The 16,545-nt window shown below is 41.6% G+C and overlaps 2 protein-coding genes across 3 annotated transcripts in view; one reads left to right on the forward strand and one right to left on the reverse strand.

The window, feature by feature from the left end:
* Positions 1-6,630, forward strand: part of RNF11 (ring finger protein 11) — a 30,505-nt gene extending 23,875 nt beyond the window's left edge. Inside the window, exons 2-3 of the mRNA XM_017805575.1 lie at positions 4,863-5,032; positions 5,411-6,630. Coding sequence (XP_017661064.1) covers positions 4,863-5,032; positions 5,411-5,582 — 342 coding nt within the window. The 3' untranslated portion in view covers positions 5,583-6,630. The remainder of the gene's footprint in view (positions 1-4,862; positions 5,033-5,410) is intronic.
* A 6,412-nt stretch (positions 6,631-13,042) lies between these two features.
* The window catches only part of TTC39A (tetratricopeptide repeat domain 39A), a 45,139-nt gene continuing 41,636 nt past the window's right edge, over positions 13,043-16,545 (reverse strand). Inside the window, exon 18 of one of the 2 annotated variants that reach the window (XM_017805729.1) lies at positions 13,043-15,292. In XM_017805729.1, the coding sequence (XP_017661218.1) occupies positions 15,172-15,292 (121 nt within the window). In that variant the 3' untranslated portion in view covers positions 13,043-15,171. The remainder of the gene's footprint in view (positions 15,293-16,545) is intronic. The other variant, XM_017805728.1, reaches the window with a different exon arrangement.

The following is a 16,545-nucleotide window of genomic DNA, read 5'->3' on the forward strand; positions in this document are numbered from 1 at the left end:
CAAAAGCCCTGATAACATACTGCTGATATGTGGCGTAGAGGGATCTTAAAATAATCTTTATCCAGGGATTAAGAGTTTCTGATCTAGCACTGACCTGTTTTCAGAGTATTACAAATTCATGGCACTTGCAAAAACAAGACAAAAAGACTATAAAACAAGGGAAAAAGCAGATTTATGGCAGCATAAGTAACCAAGGTAGGTTGCATTGATGAGGAAACTTAAAACTGAAAATCATGCTTGATGAAACCTTTTTTCTAGTCGAGAACCCAAAGCGTGCTTGGGAATCTGCACATAGAAAGTGGCTGGGCCTTTTAAGCCATGTGTGAAAATGTTTATTTCCATTAGGAGTGAAAAATGCAGACCTCCAGATGCCCTCTATAATTTCTCCCCCCTGAAGGAGGAGGAGCCAGGGTGAGATGGAAACACAAACCCTGCTCTAGTCCTTGAGCCTAAATTAATGCCGCTGTTTTTAAGGGCCGAATAAACATTGGGAGTGAATGATTTCTGTGCACAGAAAGCCAGGGAAACTTGTGCTGACACCACTGACTTTGTGAACAAGAAGAAAGTTGTGTATCTCTAGGACTATGGCCATCTGAGGTGGTTAATCATTACTAGATTCATATGGGAAAAAAATAATGATTAAAGCAAATTAAGGGCCAGAAAGTGATTTTTCTTTCATTGCCCAACAGTAATATGTGGGTTTGATTATTTGTTTTGGCCTGAGTTAGGGGTTTTTTTGCATATAGTAATAGAGTTAGCATGAAATTTCATCTTTGGTTTGAAGTGCCTGACATCTATATCAAATGATAAATAACACAGACTTTGGCTAGAAGTTCAGTATTTCGTAATTTTGTCTGTAAAAAACATTTTCCATGGTTGATAAGGGAAATATGAGACACCAGAGCAATAAATTTCGTGCTCGTCTTTGCAGTAAAATAATAATCACTTGGGTAATACAGTCTTTTTTTATATATATACATGTCAAGGGGCCTCTAGCTACAAATGTGAGCTGGCTGAAGTGGGGAATCCTCACGTTGTTACCCTTGAACACCCGCACTGGAGTGAGCAGGACCTTGCCTTAATGTGGGTTGACGAAAGCAGCCTTTACACACTGTGAAAGATTTGCAGAGGGGTGATAAACCCTCGCAGACTGTGAGGAGGGTTGCACTCCGGCCTTACGGGCAGCTTGGAATTATTGTCGGATGAGCTTAACTTCCAAAAACGCTCCAGAGATTTGGTAGTGGAGAAACCCAAGGATGCAGCTGCCAGCGTGGTGAGGGGCGATGGCTGCGAGCGGGGCCAGCCTGGGGGTGTGCCAGCAGGGCTGAAGGAGCCCAGCTCAGCTGGTGGGGGGTCATCAGGATCTGTTGAGGGAGCACTTCATGCTCCATCTCTTACTTTGATCCCTCTGGGGATGTCCACTTCTCAGTCAGAGAAATCTGGGCTCTCAGATTCTCATGAATAATAAAGTATTTTTAGAATCACAAAGGTACGAACACACCTTTTTTTTTGACCTGCTGGAGGGGAGAAGACCCTTTGAAAGGGTCAGTGTCCATGTAGTCTATAATGTGACACTGCAACGTGTGCAGCTGTGTTCTTCCATTTTCCTGGTATGTTTGTGTCCAGGGCTCAGTTTGGGCAGGCTTTTAATAGCAATTGGGAGTGAGATGAAAGTGCCAGCAAACAGCATGTTCAGTGCCTGGGCATGGAGCGGCCACTCGGGTTTATTTACAGGACTACCTTACACGTTTTTCAGAGCAGCCACACCAACCCCAGTTTTCTGCCTTCAAAGCATGAAGACGTCATGGCAACACCACCATTTCCACCCAGTTACTCATCTGACAGGAGATTCTTGTCTAGCATGTGAAATTGTAGAAGCCCACAGCTGGCAACTATAAATTCCCGCCTTAATGGGCCATGTCAGACATGTAGCATAGGGCAGCTCTGCTGGGAGGGAACCTGAGACAGGATGCCTGAGGGAGGAGTGTTTCCATGCAGCACTGGCCGTGGGGAGAAAGCATTTGTGTATTTGGCAGGGGAAAGGGGCCCAAGTGGTCCTTCAGGCCTCCCTTCAGGTCTTTGCAAGGAACACCCAGGGCAGAGAGGCTTTGCAATAATGCAGAAGCGGGTTCCCCAAGTACATGGTCCCTTGGTGGTCACTCGCAGAAAGTGCCTGTAAAAGACTAGAATGAGATTTTGTTCTTGTCTGGCCTATCACAGGTTTAGAAGTTATGTTATTCACTCTCCCAAACTTAACCAAAGCCATGGTCGGTTGGGTAGCTGACTGATTGCTTACTTCAGAGCTGTCCAGATGTAATTGTTCTAACTCACAACAGATTCTTATTTAATTGTAGTTCCCTTTTGCTGTATAATGTTTACCGAGGTGATCAATTTGCTGTTGTTCTGGTACAGACATTCACTATCAGTTGCTGTTGCTACTTTCAGACATTTTGAGGGGTTTTTGGATCTTTATTCCTCCTTTTTTCCCCCCTCCTGTGTTTGCCTTTCCTGCACTATGACTTGCAGCCCTGGTTTGGGCAAGGGGAGCTGTTGCCTCCCGTCCTACCCATGTTGGCACCAGCCTGTGCTGTGCCTGTCATTAGTTATACTGCTCCTCTTTTTTTTTCCAAGACATGAAGGAGGGGTGCATCTCTCTCCAAATGCTGAGCGTTCTCTACATCTGTGTCACAAATAAAGGAGGAAGCAGTAATGCTTTCTGCTATTGATTTAATAACCTGTTCAAAGAAGTACAGCAAAGCCCCGGAAAAAAAAGTTACTGAGAATTTGTGGTGTTAAGTTCTTGAAACATAAAACCAGGACCGGGTTCTGCCTCGAGCTCATGTGTTCAGCACAGAGGATCGGCAGCATTTGTGAGGGGAAAAATGCTTTATTTTGCAGGCACCAAAGGATGCAGTCACTTTCTGAATGCTTTATATCTGACAGGTCATCTGTAGGTTCAGCTGGTGCTTTTCTCTATCCAAATGATGATTAGAGAATACTTTAGAGAATTTAAAGCACTAAAAGTCAGCTGATCTAAAAAGAGTTCTGTGAAATACGGTTTAGAGTAGTCGGGAAATTAATCACTTGGAGAACCCCTGGCGTGTTCTATCTTTTGAACCTTCTCATAATTCCTCTGAGTTCTGCCAGGAAATCAGAGGGGGAAATCCTAGTGTAGCTAAATTAAGAGAAGATTGTGGATTCTACCCCACAGCTGAATTGCCAGTGGCATGCACAGTGTTCAGTGAAGAATTGCCAGGCAGACTTGTATCTGTGATTAGCATTTCTCATGAGCAAGGACTTTGCTGTTGGGCGGCACTGGTGAGAGGCTGCACACTCCTCGGGCAGCTTTCTCCTGGCCTTCCAGGAGTCTGGAAGCTGACTGTCCACTTCCAGTGCACCCCAAGAGTGAAATAAGAATGGCTTTATCGGGTTTTCCAAGCGCAGTGTTAAACTCACAGCTGGGCTGTGCCGGGTGTTGGTGACGGGTGAACACTGAGCATTGCCAGAGCAGGAGGCAGAGGGCACAGGAGAGGGGAACACAGCCGTGTTCCTGCTGGGAATATCTGGAGGTGCCCATGGTGGCCCGTGCTCTGGAAGGACATGCATGTTTTGGAAGGTGGTTACTCTGTCAGACAGTGAAATCCCGTGTGTCCCCCACATCAGTGATGAGGGAGCAAGCGGGCAATGGGAGAGCGGTCGGAGGTGACCAGAACAGCCGCACACACTCCTGCTCTCTGCTTGGCCTGCAGCAGTGTCCTCTGAAACATCAGCTTTTGCACTTTCCAAACAGATTAATCAGTGTGTCTCTGATGCAGCAGGTTTATTTTCAGACACATCTATAAGTTGAAGTTTTTTTCTGCTGTTTAAGAAGTACCATCAAAATAGACCTTTTGCAAGAAATTGTCTCCCTGTTGAAATTGTCTCCCTGTTAACAGCAGATTTATGGCTACTGGCCAATACTGTCCTAATAATGTATCGTGTTAAAAATTGGTATTTATGTATCAAAAAATGCTTTAAAAGCAAGTAAATTAAGTACCATGTTGATATAAATGTCAGTGAAAATATCTGACCTAAAGTTCATTAATATTCAAAAGAAACTTCTGAGAATGTGGTAGAGGAAGGACTGCATAATAGCTATACATTGCCTAAATTTTCTTCGGAAAATATATACCTTAAGCATTTCAGCAGTTGAAGTCCAGCTTGGGAGAACCCATAAAATTATATTAATATATGAGAAGAAATTTAAAACTTGGGTTACTTACTTAAGCTATTCTTCTTATTGTTCAGGTGACATTTTTTTAACCCACAAGAATTGAATCTACAGTTCTGGATTGGACCTTATGTGGCCCAGAACAGCTCACGTAAATTTTAGTCATTACTAAACAAATAAAACCTTCCTTTCTAAAACTTAAGAGTAGGCAGTACCCTCATCTAAGCAAACAGTTCTTCCTAAATGTAAAAAAAAAACCCCATAGATTCTGCTTTTTGTTGCACATGCTGGGGGCTCTCCCTCAGCCCTTATGTTGTTCAGTTCCCTACCACAGCAGTTTACCAGGTCCCTGTAAGGTTTATTTGCCTGCTGGCACGTGCAGTTTGTTGTCCGGGTATCTCATGTATGAGCAATTCCTTGAGATCAAAAGCATTTGCAGAGAACAACCACGAGCAGCTCCTTGCTCAAATACTGGCCTCAATTCTTTATCCCATTCTCAGTATAATTATAGCCCCAAAATTGCAAAGTAGGAGTGGGAGTTCATACGAATATTTGTAGGACTAAGAGAGGAAAAATTGAATGCCGAGTTCTGTGCTATGAAACGGTAGGAAAGCCTCTGTGGTAGTTTTTAACGGAAATATTTTAATTTTAGGAGCAGGTCCCTGTTCCTGTGTATCACCCAACTCCAAGCCAGACCCGGCTGGCCACACAGCTGACAGAAGAAGAGCAGATCCGGATAGCGCAGCGGATAGGCCTTATCCAGCACCTACCTAAAGGAGTCTATGATCCCGGGAGAGACGGCTCCGAAAAGAAGATCAGAGAGTAAGTCCCAGTCACACGTGGCTGTTGCCTTGCTTTGTGACACTGCCCTGGGAAACCTGATCTTGCCATTCTGTTTCTGCCTTCTTTTCAGGGGCTGTAGTTTAACGTAGCTTTCTGAAAAAGGAAATGGCCATGCAGAAGGCTGATGTTATGAGTGGCATCCCCGCCTGTGACAGTGGGGTGGAATTCAATGAGCTTTAAGGTCCCTTGCAACCCAAACTATTCTGTTATTCTAAGGCTCTTGCCTTTCTCCTATGCAAGGATACTCCTCACAGTATCTACAAATACTAAAGTCATCCAGGAGTAGATAGTACACTATTTTTCATTTCCAGTTTGGTAACAGCAGCTTCAATATTTTATTTTTTTTTCCCCCCCCAGATGTGTCATTTGTATGATGGACTTTGTTTATGGGGACCCTATCCGATTTCTGCCGTGCATGCACATTTACCACCTGGACTGTATAGATGACTGGTTGATGAGATCCTTTACCTGTCCATCCTGCATGGAGCCAGTGGATGCAGCACTGCTTTCATCGTATGAGACTAACTGAGCCAGGGTTTCTCTACTGAACCTCCAAGGAGACCATCCACTTCAATGGGTTTGATCCTTTTGTCATTCAGCCCAAAGAGCCAGGAATTAGGAATTAAGATCATGCACAAAGTATACATTTCCTAATAAATAAATAAAAAAAAATATTCCTGAATGGCTGCAAATATTGGAAAACATAGTATTTTAGAGACTATAGAAAAGTAGGTTGTTATTTTTAATGTAAAGCCTTGACCCACCATTGTCTTTTAATGTTTGTTCTTACACCCATATATAGGAATTGTGTAAAGTGTTACAGCAACTGTAAATGTTTAAACTGCGTGTATCCAATTTTATTAGCAGCAAGATAAGAGTATTTTTTTCCTAAATAAAGTAACCAGTTTTGTTCTGATTCTTTTCACAAGTCCTGGCATTTGGGTCAAGGCTTTATTGAAATCTACATTTTATAACACTGGCACAAAGAAATAGTTTTAAGCTTGTTTGCACAGTTCTTTTTCTTTTTTTTTTTTTTCATTGGAGATGGAATTCATTGCCTTAGGTCTTTTTAATAGTGTATTGTTATTGTTGGGCTGGCTCTATGCTTGAAAACCAGTTTATTTATAACCTGTTAAAAGTGCTATATTTTGTTTGCAGTTAGGAATATGCAGACTTCAAAGTGATCTCCTAGCTTGTAAGCAAACTGAGATGCATTATCCCTTTTCTACTAGTGATACAGAATATGAAGATATAAGACCTACAGTGAAACTATGGTTTCATGGGTTTTTATAACTTCCTTTGGTTTTGATGAAATAACAGTCCTTAAACTTTAATATGTGACCTTTAACTTGATCACATTAAAAGTGGGCCGGATGAACAATAAATAGTTAAGCTGCCATAACTGAAAAAAAAAAATATATATATATTTGGAACTAATGTAGTGTTAGTATTGATCACTTATTCTACTTTTTTCTCCCTAAAGATGGTTGTCTTGGATCATAGCAAATGGATACTGCATCTCTCGTTCTTGTAGTCCTTAGGTTATCAGAAGTTAAGAATAAACATACTGTATCTCAGTCTCCTGTATTAAATGTATCTGTTGAGCCCTGCTGGCTGACACACCAGTCCACCAAACAGGAAAGAACTCATAGAGGAGAGAATTAGACTTTGTTCTGCACATAAATGCAAAGTTTATATAAACCCAGACTGTCAAGAGTAGCAGTGGAGGGGGCAAACAGTCCTGCTATAGCCAGAATGACACAATTAGCTGGTTCCTGTAGCAAACAGTATGTGCTTGTTAAGAGAGGCTCTGGCAAAGATTGTAGCTGTAAAGACCTTTTTCCACTTAGCATGATTTTTTTTCCTTTTTTCTTCCCCCCCCTTGATGTACCTACTGTGACCTTTATACATTCAGTGCCACCCTGATATAGTGACAAGCAATCTCAAGTTAACCACAGCAAATTGGGGATGTTCTTGACTGTGTTTCAGCTACAGTTTTGAGTACTTGATACAAAAAGTTGTGTTTAACAACCCAAGTCCTCTGTGGACTTACTGCATTTACAGTGTAGGAGAACTGTGCAGGTTACGGATAACTGGTCAGCAAAATGGAGTCAACATGTTTGTTTGTTATCCCTGCAGCTGACAGCACCCTGCTCCCTTAGAGAAGAACTCCAAGGAGCAGTCAGAAGGAACTGAAAACACTCTGCAGTTCCAGATTCACTCAAATGGCCACACTTTTATCTATTTATCTGGACACAATGTTTTGCTGAATTCATACATACTTAATTACATGGATCAAAATCTGGGAAGAGAGACCTGAAGTTGTGCAATATCATTGTTCCTTTTCATCATTCCATGTGTGTTCCTTTGTGTCCTCCTTTTTTGTCTGTTTGTTTCAGGGGTTGGGTTCTTTTTTTTTTTTTTTTTTTGGTATAACAATGTCCACATTAAGTATTCATTTCTTTATCTTGTTAAAACTGGCAAATGAACAATTTGAAAAAAACCAGTGTTGTCATGGTGGTATTAGTCTTTATTTATTACAAGACTTGATTAAGAAAGATTTAAAAGAAAGGAAGTGATGGATTACTGAGCTGAATGCTTTCCTAGGCACTCTGTACAGCTGAACTTTTAACACTGATACACTTACTGGGCTAAGGGAAGAAATTCCTTTCATTAAAATACTTGTTAAATAGCAAAAAGGTGTGAAGGGCTAAACCTAGAGCAGATTACACAAAAACATTCCAAAAAGTTTAAATTTTACCTTAAAGACAAATATGTAAATATAACAAATAAATCAAATAATTTTTCAAGTTTTTAGGTGCAGTGCTGTTCTGGATGATTTCTAATTCAAAGAAGAACTGATTTGAACTTAATGCAAAGTAATGTATAACCTTAATTTTAGCTACAGTTGTGGAACCAGAACTGTGTCTTAATTCTACCATCTATAAGATGATTTACCTCCTGTCTCAGAGTAGTCTAATAAATTACTCACACTTCAAACACATTAAGTCCATTTACAGCACAGCTGTTTCCCAACCAGAGCCTGCTGGGAAGGGCTGGCTCTGACTCACCTGAACCTCTTCACCCATAGCCCTTCCTATGCCAGGGCTGTATGTTTTGGGGTGGGCAGGCCCACAGGAAAATGCCTGCAAAGTGATTTGAAGGAAAAAACCAACAAAACAAAAACCCCTCTTACAGCTACTGTGTGCAACCACCTGAGTTTGTAGATGCCTCTTGCATGCTACAGGAATTACCACGTTAATCATTTCACATCTAAGGATGATAATCCTCATTACCTGTTGGCAGTTCATTATGTAAATCTGGGAGAGAATCATAAAATACATAAACAAACAAAAAAAAAGCCAGCCCAGAGAATTTCTTCGTGAGGAGCTGGTGGTGTAGAAGGGCTTGAGCCACAAAAGGGTTTAAAAGTTCCTACAGTCCTGCAGTTCCCCAGGGCTGAAAGCAATTCCGTGTTTGGAAGGCTGACAGTGTCCTTTTGCAGTGGCAGGAGGGTACATTTCTGGGATAAGGGATTAGGAAATACCTGAACTTACTTCAGTTGCCACAGTTTCAGGGCTTTGACATTTCCTGTCCTTGTGCAATCGTGGTAAAGATGAAGATTCCTTTGAGTTTTAGACTGTCAGTGAAATAAGTAACAACATGGCTGAAACCAAATGTACAGGGCCTCTCAGCAGTTAAATCCTGGATTAAAATGGACTCAGAAACAAAGTGGATGTCAGCTGATATCGACACAGTTTGTTACAGACACCACATTTTATTAAAAGCATTCATTCTAGCTGACAACCTATAAAACACATGAATAAGATCTGTTCAGAAGAACCCTTCTTGACTTAATACCCAGAATAAAAATTAGTTTCAAGGATTAACTTCTGCTTTTATATAGCACTTAACTTTGAAGAATATAATTTATGCTAACCATCCCTTGCAGATTATCTCACATTTAAACCTGTTCTGGGATAAGAGTTCAAGGGCTTTGGAAGCCTTGGTATGAAATGCAAAGTTAATGCCTTGTGATAAAAGAACAGTTTAAACATACTCTGCAAAAGCATCTTTTTGATTTAAGCAAAAGAAATAACTACATTTTCATGCTAGCAACTGATTTATTACAACATCCACTCTGCACTGATACTTTGCTAAGAAAAGCTGCAGAGAGGAGTCTATAATGAAAAAATTCTTTGTGCAAAAGGCTGTCTGTGTTCCCAGCAGCACAGAGGTATGTGCTTACTCAGCAAGAGGGGCCCAGCCACACCAACTGCACACAAAGAGCCCCCAGCCCTCCCCTGTCCTCTCAGTTGGAAAACAAGCAGCAGTAACTTCATAAACCTGTTCTTTGCAGCACCAACCCCTCCAAAACATTTGTCTTTATTTCAAATAAGGCATTTCAACACCTCTGCTCACAACAGTGAATGCTCCATTCACCACACACATCACTGGCTGCCCACACCGAGCACTTTTCCTGGCCCCACTTTTAGTCCCCAGATGCACTTTGGTCGGGTTCTCACTGCACAGTGACAGACAAACTTTTCAAAAAGCTTTGGCTACAGAGCCTGCTACCACTGTGAGTATGCATACAGAGATGGTTTGTGTATATCTATATATGCTTTCTGTGTGTGTGTGTGACAGATCAGACATTGATAGACCTTTAGCAAAGGCACCATGCATGGAATTCCTGCTGTTCCTTAGAAATACCAAGAAGTATTTGCACCAGTGATGAGCCCAGCATCAGAGAATGGAAACCTAACCCACGACCCAGGTATGCACAAGCCATAAGAACAAAAGCCAAAGCAAATTTTTCACAGTAACAATCAAACCATTGGAATAATCTCCCCAGAGACGTGTTAGATCCCCTAACACTGGACACTTCTAAGATTCAGCTGGACTGGGTGCTGGGCCACCTTGCCTGGACTGGGCTTTTGGCAAGAAAGGTTGGACCCTGAGGTCCCTTCCAACCTGGTATTGTATCATTCTATGACTGAAATACCAAAACACTAACTGGCCCTGATGTCTGCTTCTAAAAATAACATCTGCAGCTGCCCAACAGAGGCCGTGCAACCTTGGGAGCGATGACAGCAGAGGAAGATGACATTGAACATGATCCCTATGTTCTGTGACCCTCCAGAGTTGCTTCACCTCCCCACAATGATTTACTGAGCTCCACTGACCGTCAGAGATACAGGAGCAGAGGCAGCTTCAGGCACCTCATACCAGCACCTTCACCAACCCCAGGAAAAGCACCACGTTCACAAGGACCAGCTCATTGTAGAACTGCACCTGTGACATTGTGGACACCAAGCACGGCCCCCGGGGCTCCAGCACTGCAGGCAAGCAGCCTGTAGAGCTCCTGCACTAAGCAAGTTGTTCCTCACCTCCACACCCTGTGTGCTGCAGGATAAAAGGAAGTGAGAGGAAAACTGCTCAGAATATTGCAGCCTCTACTTATCTTCTCTTTCTCACCACATCACTATGGTACTTTTAGGCCACAGACCTAAAACTGCTGTTGCTGTACTTGTCTAACACGAGATAAACTTTTTTCTCTCTTTTTTTTTTTTTAGTTGAATCAGCCCATAAAGAACACACACGGGGTTATGACTGCTCTGTTTTGTATTCTTTCTGTAAAACAGTCAAGGAGAAAGAAAGCAGGTAGGCTTCACTGCAGTGCATAATTCTAAATAAACATTTAGCCAGCAATGAAGGTAAGTAGGTCTAGAGATTTAAAAACCCCAGAAAATAACGAAGCCCAGTCCTACAGAGGCATGGTTGAATTTGAGCAAACGCCATGCAGAACTTTACCACAGTGCAATGCAGGTATTTATTAGCTCTGTGCTGTTCATAAATCTTGGAGACAGGGATTGACTGGGCATGTTTTTAAATGAAAGTATTTGTGACTTTTTTTTTTAACACCTGAAGCAAACCTAGATAGCATCTTAAAGATGCTTTAAGATGACAAATCATTCAATTAAAACACTTGCTGGTACACGCTTTGCACATAATCTACCACCAAAATGTATTTGCAGAACATAATGAGAAAAGAAGCAAGTTCATTTCTAGTCTGTTCAGGTTTCCCAATCTCGTTCATCAGTGACGTTGCCAACCATTAACCACTTTCCTGTGCAGCAGTAAACAACATGACTCACCTCTTTATCTTCTCCTCTTCCTCCCAGAGGGCGAACTGAGTTGAATGTGTTGCTTTGGTCATTTCATACACATTTGCTTTGCTGCCATGTTTTTATGCTTAAGAAGGCAAAGAAATGCATCTTGCAGGTGCATGTGGAGGCTGAGTGTTGTATTTAAAGCCATGGGAGTGCTTTTGTGTTCTGGGGCTGACCTCTAGGAAAGCCTTGTCTCCTACAGAAGAGCATTGCTTGATCCTTCTGTTCTGCCAGAGGCACACAAGCTGTCACAGCTGTCAGCCCATGAGCTTTTAGTAGCCTTGGACCTAGGCTGCAGATAACTAAAAATACCAAGGCACTCAGTATAGAATTTAATTCCAAAACCAGTGTGAAATGGGAGGAAATGCTTCATATGATCCTGCTCTATGCTGCTATATTTTATAAAATGCAGTTTCCTAAGCCAAGTTTTGAATGTGTAAACAACCTGAGGCCAGGCACAGTTAGGAGGGGACAATCTTTAAACTAACCATCCATGACAGCATGTGCTAATTGTAGTTCACAATAGAACTGCATATCAGTAATCAAAGCAGGCTCCTATGCCACTGGTTTAGTTGAGCAATCATAAGTGGGTGTTTCGAGATAATAGTAGTTGTATCATGTTTGTGACTTCATCAAAATCTCTTCTAATCATCGAGAAAACCTGTGACCAGGTTCAGCTTCGGCCCACCCTTCTTGATCCAACAGGTTATATCTCATCTCCTTTTATTTCCAGGAGCTGGGAGTTGATGCAGATGCACCTCATCAGACCTCAGTGGGAGCTGCTGGCTTTTCAGCTCATCTGCCCCCTCAGTTAAAGGAGAGACCCTACATACAGGGATTCCACATAACACATCTAATGATAAAAGTGATGCTCATTTCATTGCTTTTCCCTTCCTGCCCAGCACCACTTTCAGGTGACAGCAATATCTCACATGGCCACTGCTGCAGACATCCAGGAGTATGAATTTCTGCCCCTCCTCGGTCACTGGCAGGAAACTACTTACCAGTGTTAATAAAAAAACTACATAGAAAAAGAAATATAGTTTGTAGGTTTTATGATAAAGGTCCTACCAAGTCCAGAGAGCTCTTTTCTGGCATATGGGTTAGTAATTTTTGTCTTTGGGTAACATCTCTGGCTTTGCTGAGGACCAGGAAGAGCTGATTGTGGCAATTGTTGGCTAAAGCCTGGTACACAGTGAGGTTTCTCAAGTATCACTCAGTTCAACATTTGAAAGCAGAAGGTAGTGCTCCTTCTGCAATTAAGTGCTCCTGCAGTACTGCTTCCATTTCCTGAATCTTAGGCCATGCTCCAGTCTCTGATTTGTGATTCCATTAGAATATCCGCTATTTTCCACTAAGTGAACACACTGAACTCTGAGGTTGTTTGAGAACTCACACCAATTGTGCTTTCCCTAATTCACTGCACTCAGGACCTCCAGGCTGATGAAGCAATTCCCTGTTCTGGAAAGCTGCTCCAGGCAGAATGCAGTAGCCTCAGGAAGAGCAGTGGAAAAACAATCCCAGCATCGACCTTCCAGCCCAGACTGACACCACGGAGTTCTTGATCCCCACCACGGAGGAGCACCAAATGAAGTGAACTGATGAGCAAAGTCATGGTGGGCAATTCAAAATGTAACACACTGAAAAACTTACACAGTGGCAACGTACCAGACCTTCCACTCATCCTTTAAGCAAGCAAAGTGCTACTTTCCTTTAGTGAATTCATATTATTAGTCCATAAATCCTTGTTGCATCAGGAAGGTGACTATTTCCTCTTGCTTGGGAGCCAAAAAGAGTGAAAGATCACAGTGAACTACCAAGTCCTCAGCTGAAGCTGGAGATCAGGTCCACAATGTCACTGGTGCTGGTGTTCAACCAAAGCTGACTATGAAAATCTTCTGAAGGCTATGAAAACCTTAGGAAAATCTTGGGATTTTCATGGCTGCAAAGCCTCAGGGAAGCTGGCTGTGTATTGCATAGTATGTCCTTTGTGCAGTGTATCTATGATCAGGGGAAACTCTGTTGTGGGTGAAATTTCAAAGAGGTTTCAGTGGCCTTGAGAAATGAATCTACACTCAGAAGGATTGTTCACTTTCTGCAAAGTAAAATTTATGCTAATTTCCACATGGCATTATTACGTGCTTAGAAGATGCTAAGGCTGCCAAAAATATTTGAAAAGGACACAACTAGAAAAAGAGGCATTATATGCAATAATAGAACAAGAAACTTTTTTATTCTATACAAAGAATGGCTGAGTTTTTACACTGAAGTTTTGATGTGCTGCACGTAAATAGCGTAACTGTTTATACTGAATTTTATCTGAATTGAGAAATTTATCTGAACTGAATTTATCTGAGAAAGTCACTTTATAAAAACACATTCTTCACCTATGATTTTGACTTGGAAAGGCTTTTATAAAGGGTGTCTGTTTTTAAGACAATGCAAGTTCTCCTTGTTGAGGAACAGGTGGTTCTGTCTCCTTGCATATTATTTTGCCATTATAAAACAATGTAATTTCCTTAGAGAAGGTAAAAGCAGAGCTATAAACTGTTGATTTTCTCTTCTGCTGGGAACAATCACTTTAGAAAGGACATTCACTGTGAGGTACATAGATATGAATCTTCCTGGCAAACATCTCCATTGGAGAAAAAGGGCTGTCAGAAGACCTCCCATCTCCACCCATCAGAATGGGTCATGGGGAAGAAGCTCTTTCAAAAGGGAGGTAGAAGTGTGCCCCAAAAACCCATAGGCTTACAAACATAGAACTAGCCTGGAGAACAATAAATATGAGTCAAAGCTGTGTTGCAACTGACTTCACCAGTTTTGCAGCAGTTCCATGGCAGCCAGCATTGGAAAGCAGACCCAGCTCATTGCTCTACTCCCAAAGCCAGTTACATGGAAAATCTCCCAAAAGATCAATAAAGAGCAAAAAGACAAAGGGCTCCTTTGTACCAAGGGAACCTCCTCCAGCCCCAGCTTCTTCACACAGGAAGCATTGGCCTCTTTCAACATGGACATCTCCAGCTGGGCAGCCCTAAGGACACCCATCTTAAAGAACGGAGTGTCACAGGAACCCCTGTATCGCTGTGCAGCCAGAGCAATATTGTTGTTTCTTAAATGACCTTCAAGGACTTGTGCTTTAAATTTGATATAAACTTCAGATCATGTTCATTGTGGCAAAAACATTTTCTAAGAACTCTGCGTGGTCAAGGAAGAAGTGATGCAGTTTTATACTGTCATCACCTTTCCCCCCCACAATCCTCAGTAAATTATTCAGCTGCTAGAAGCAGCGGACTTGACAGGAAAACCAAATTAAAGTCAAGGTACCAGCATAAGGGAGACCATTCTTTTCACCAGCAAGTTTTTTAAAGAAGCAAAATGTGACTGGCAAAAGCTGGTAAAAGGGAATTTCCCATGCACAACTAGAAACGCCCAGGATCCAGAGCTCCTCCCCGATGTGTTCCACGTGCACCGAGGTTTTCTCACACCGTTCCAACAACGCAGGTACTGGGAAAAAGCGATGCTTCCTTCTCAACTGCTGGCAGCATGGATCCAAACAAACATTTAGAGCTAAATGAGATTAAATCCATGAAACCTGAAGTTTTGTTGTTTGGGGTTTTTTTTTCAGTTGTTCCCCTCTCTCGCTAAGCAAAGCTACAACATAATGTTGCAAACGCAAGAAAAAGGCACACGATTGAAAACTGAATGACACAGATGTAAATATTCAAAAAGCCACTGCTGGAAAAACAATATTCAGGGTTATATGGTTGGTTTGAGAGGTTTTTTGCCATGTTGTTACGCGAGATTAACGTTTTATGCATCACCTTTAAAATTTTAAGTTATTTGGCTTTTCACTGACTTGAAAGAGAGGGAAAAATAACTCTAAAGTGTCAGTAATTTTCTGCACCAAAGTTTGCAACAAACGGGACATCAAAGAGGAAAAAGTTACGACACTGCTGAGGCTCCAGAGTGCATTCCATTTTCTGGGGCGGATTTGGCTTGGTGCAGGGCTGCTTGAATCCTGAAATGTGTCCTTGTTTCCATGGAGTAATTCTTGTAGTTTTGTCTAAAACAAAAGCAGATCCACTGTGATGAATATATATATATATATATATATTTAAAACATTTTCAAGTTATCTTTGTATTACTGTTTTAAGCAAAATAACTATAGACAGAAAAAAAGCCTTTCTTCACAAGCTCCTTTGCTGCCTACTCTAAAATACAAGGCATGTGTTCCTGGCCAAACAATGCAGTTCTTTGTTCTTTATTTGTAGTGCCACTGTCTGGCAATTACCAGAAAAATATAGCTTAATAAGAAATTGAATCTGGTCCACTCAATCAAAATATTGAGTCCATATTAATTATCTGTAGCACCCACTTAGTTTACATTCAGAAATTAGATTTCCTCCCCCCTCAAAATATAACTGACAGATTTGAATACAAATATTTTCAGCATTTTAAAAAATAATTTTAATAAAGCAGACTCAATTCATCAGGGCCATTTCAAGAAAGTAAAGGAGGGGCAGGGAAGAGAAAAAAGAAAGAGAGACAGAGAAGCTGAACCAGAAGAGGCAAACACTCCACCTCCATGCTATGGTTGCCAATGATGTGCACTGTGTGTTGGAAGTAAAGCCAGACAATTTGCTGCCCCAGAAGCTTGGAAAGAGAAAGTGGGCACACATGAGGCTCTGTATCAGCTTTTGAGGAGGAATACACCAGGCCCAAGGAAAAACTGGCAGGACTTCCACCACACACATCTAGTGGCTGACTCGGCTCGGCACTGTCACCTGCCTATAGTCTCCAGTAGCTCTGTCATGCTCTAAAAGAGTTACTGGAACATTCAAAGAATCTGTATTATCATGGAAAAGCTTATATAAAAAAAGAAAAATTGCCCCAGGACCACATAGAAAGTGCAGATCCTACTTAATAGGAATTAACATGTCAGCTCCTGCAGGATGGATACAGAATCCAGATACCAAAGAGGGATTAGACCATGTTAATTTTCTTTTAGAAGATATTTGTCATCTTTACAGAAACATAACATTAAGTATTAAGCTCTGTATACCTTAAAAGCATTTCAGTTCAAAATTCATAATTCCAACCAAGCATGGTATCTGTCACTATGGCAGTCTCTTGCTGAAAACAAGGAATTCCACACCCATGCTACACCAGCTTATAATTTTATGTATGCAACACCCAAGAGGCTGACTGAGAAAAGGAGGTGACTGGGTTCTGCTGTGTGCTGATCTAAAACCCTTTGGAGTTTTTTTTCCTTAAATTAAGTAGATTTTGTCATGCAGAGTTAGTACTTCTCATCAG

This window comes from Lepidothrix coronata, unplaced genomic scaffold, assembly GCF_001604755.1.
Source record: "Lepidothrix coronata isolate B3197 unplaced genomic scaffold, Lepidothrix_coronata-1.0 Scaffold12, whole genome shotgun sequence".
Lineage (NCBI taxonomy): Eukaryota > Metazoa > Chordata > Aves > Passeriformes > Pipridae > Lepidothrix > Lepidothrix coronata.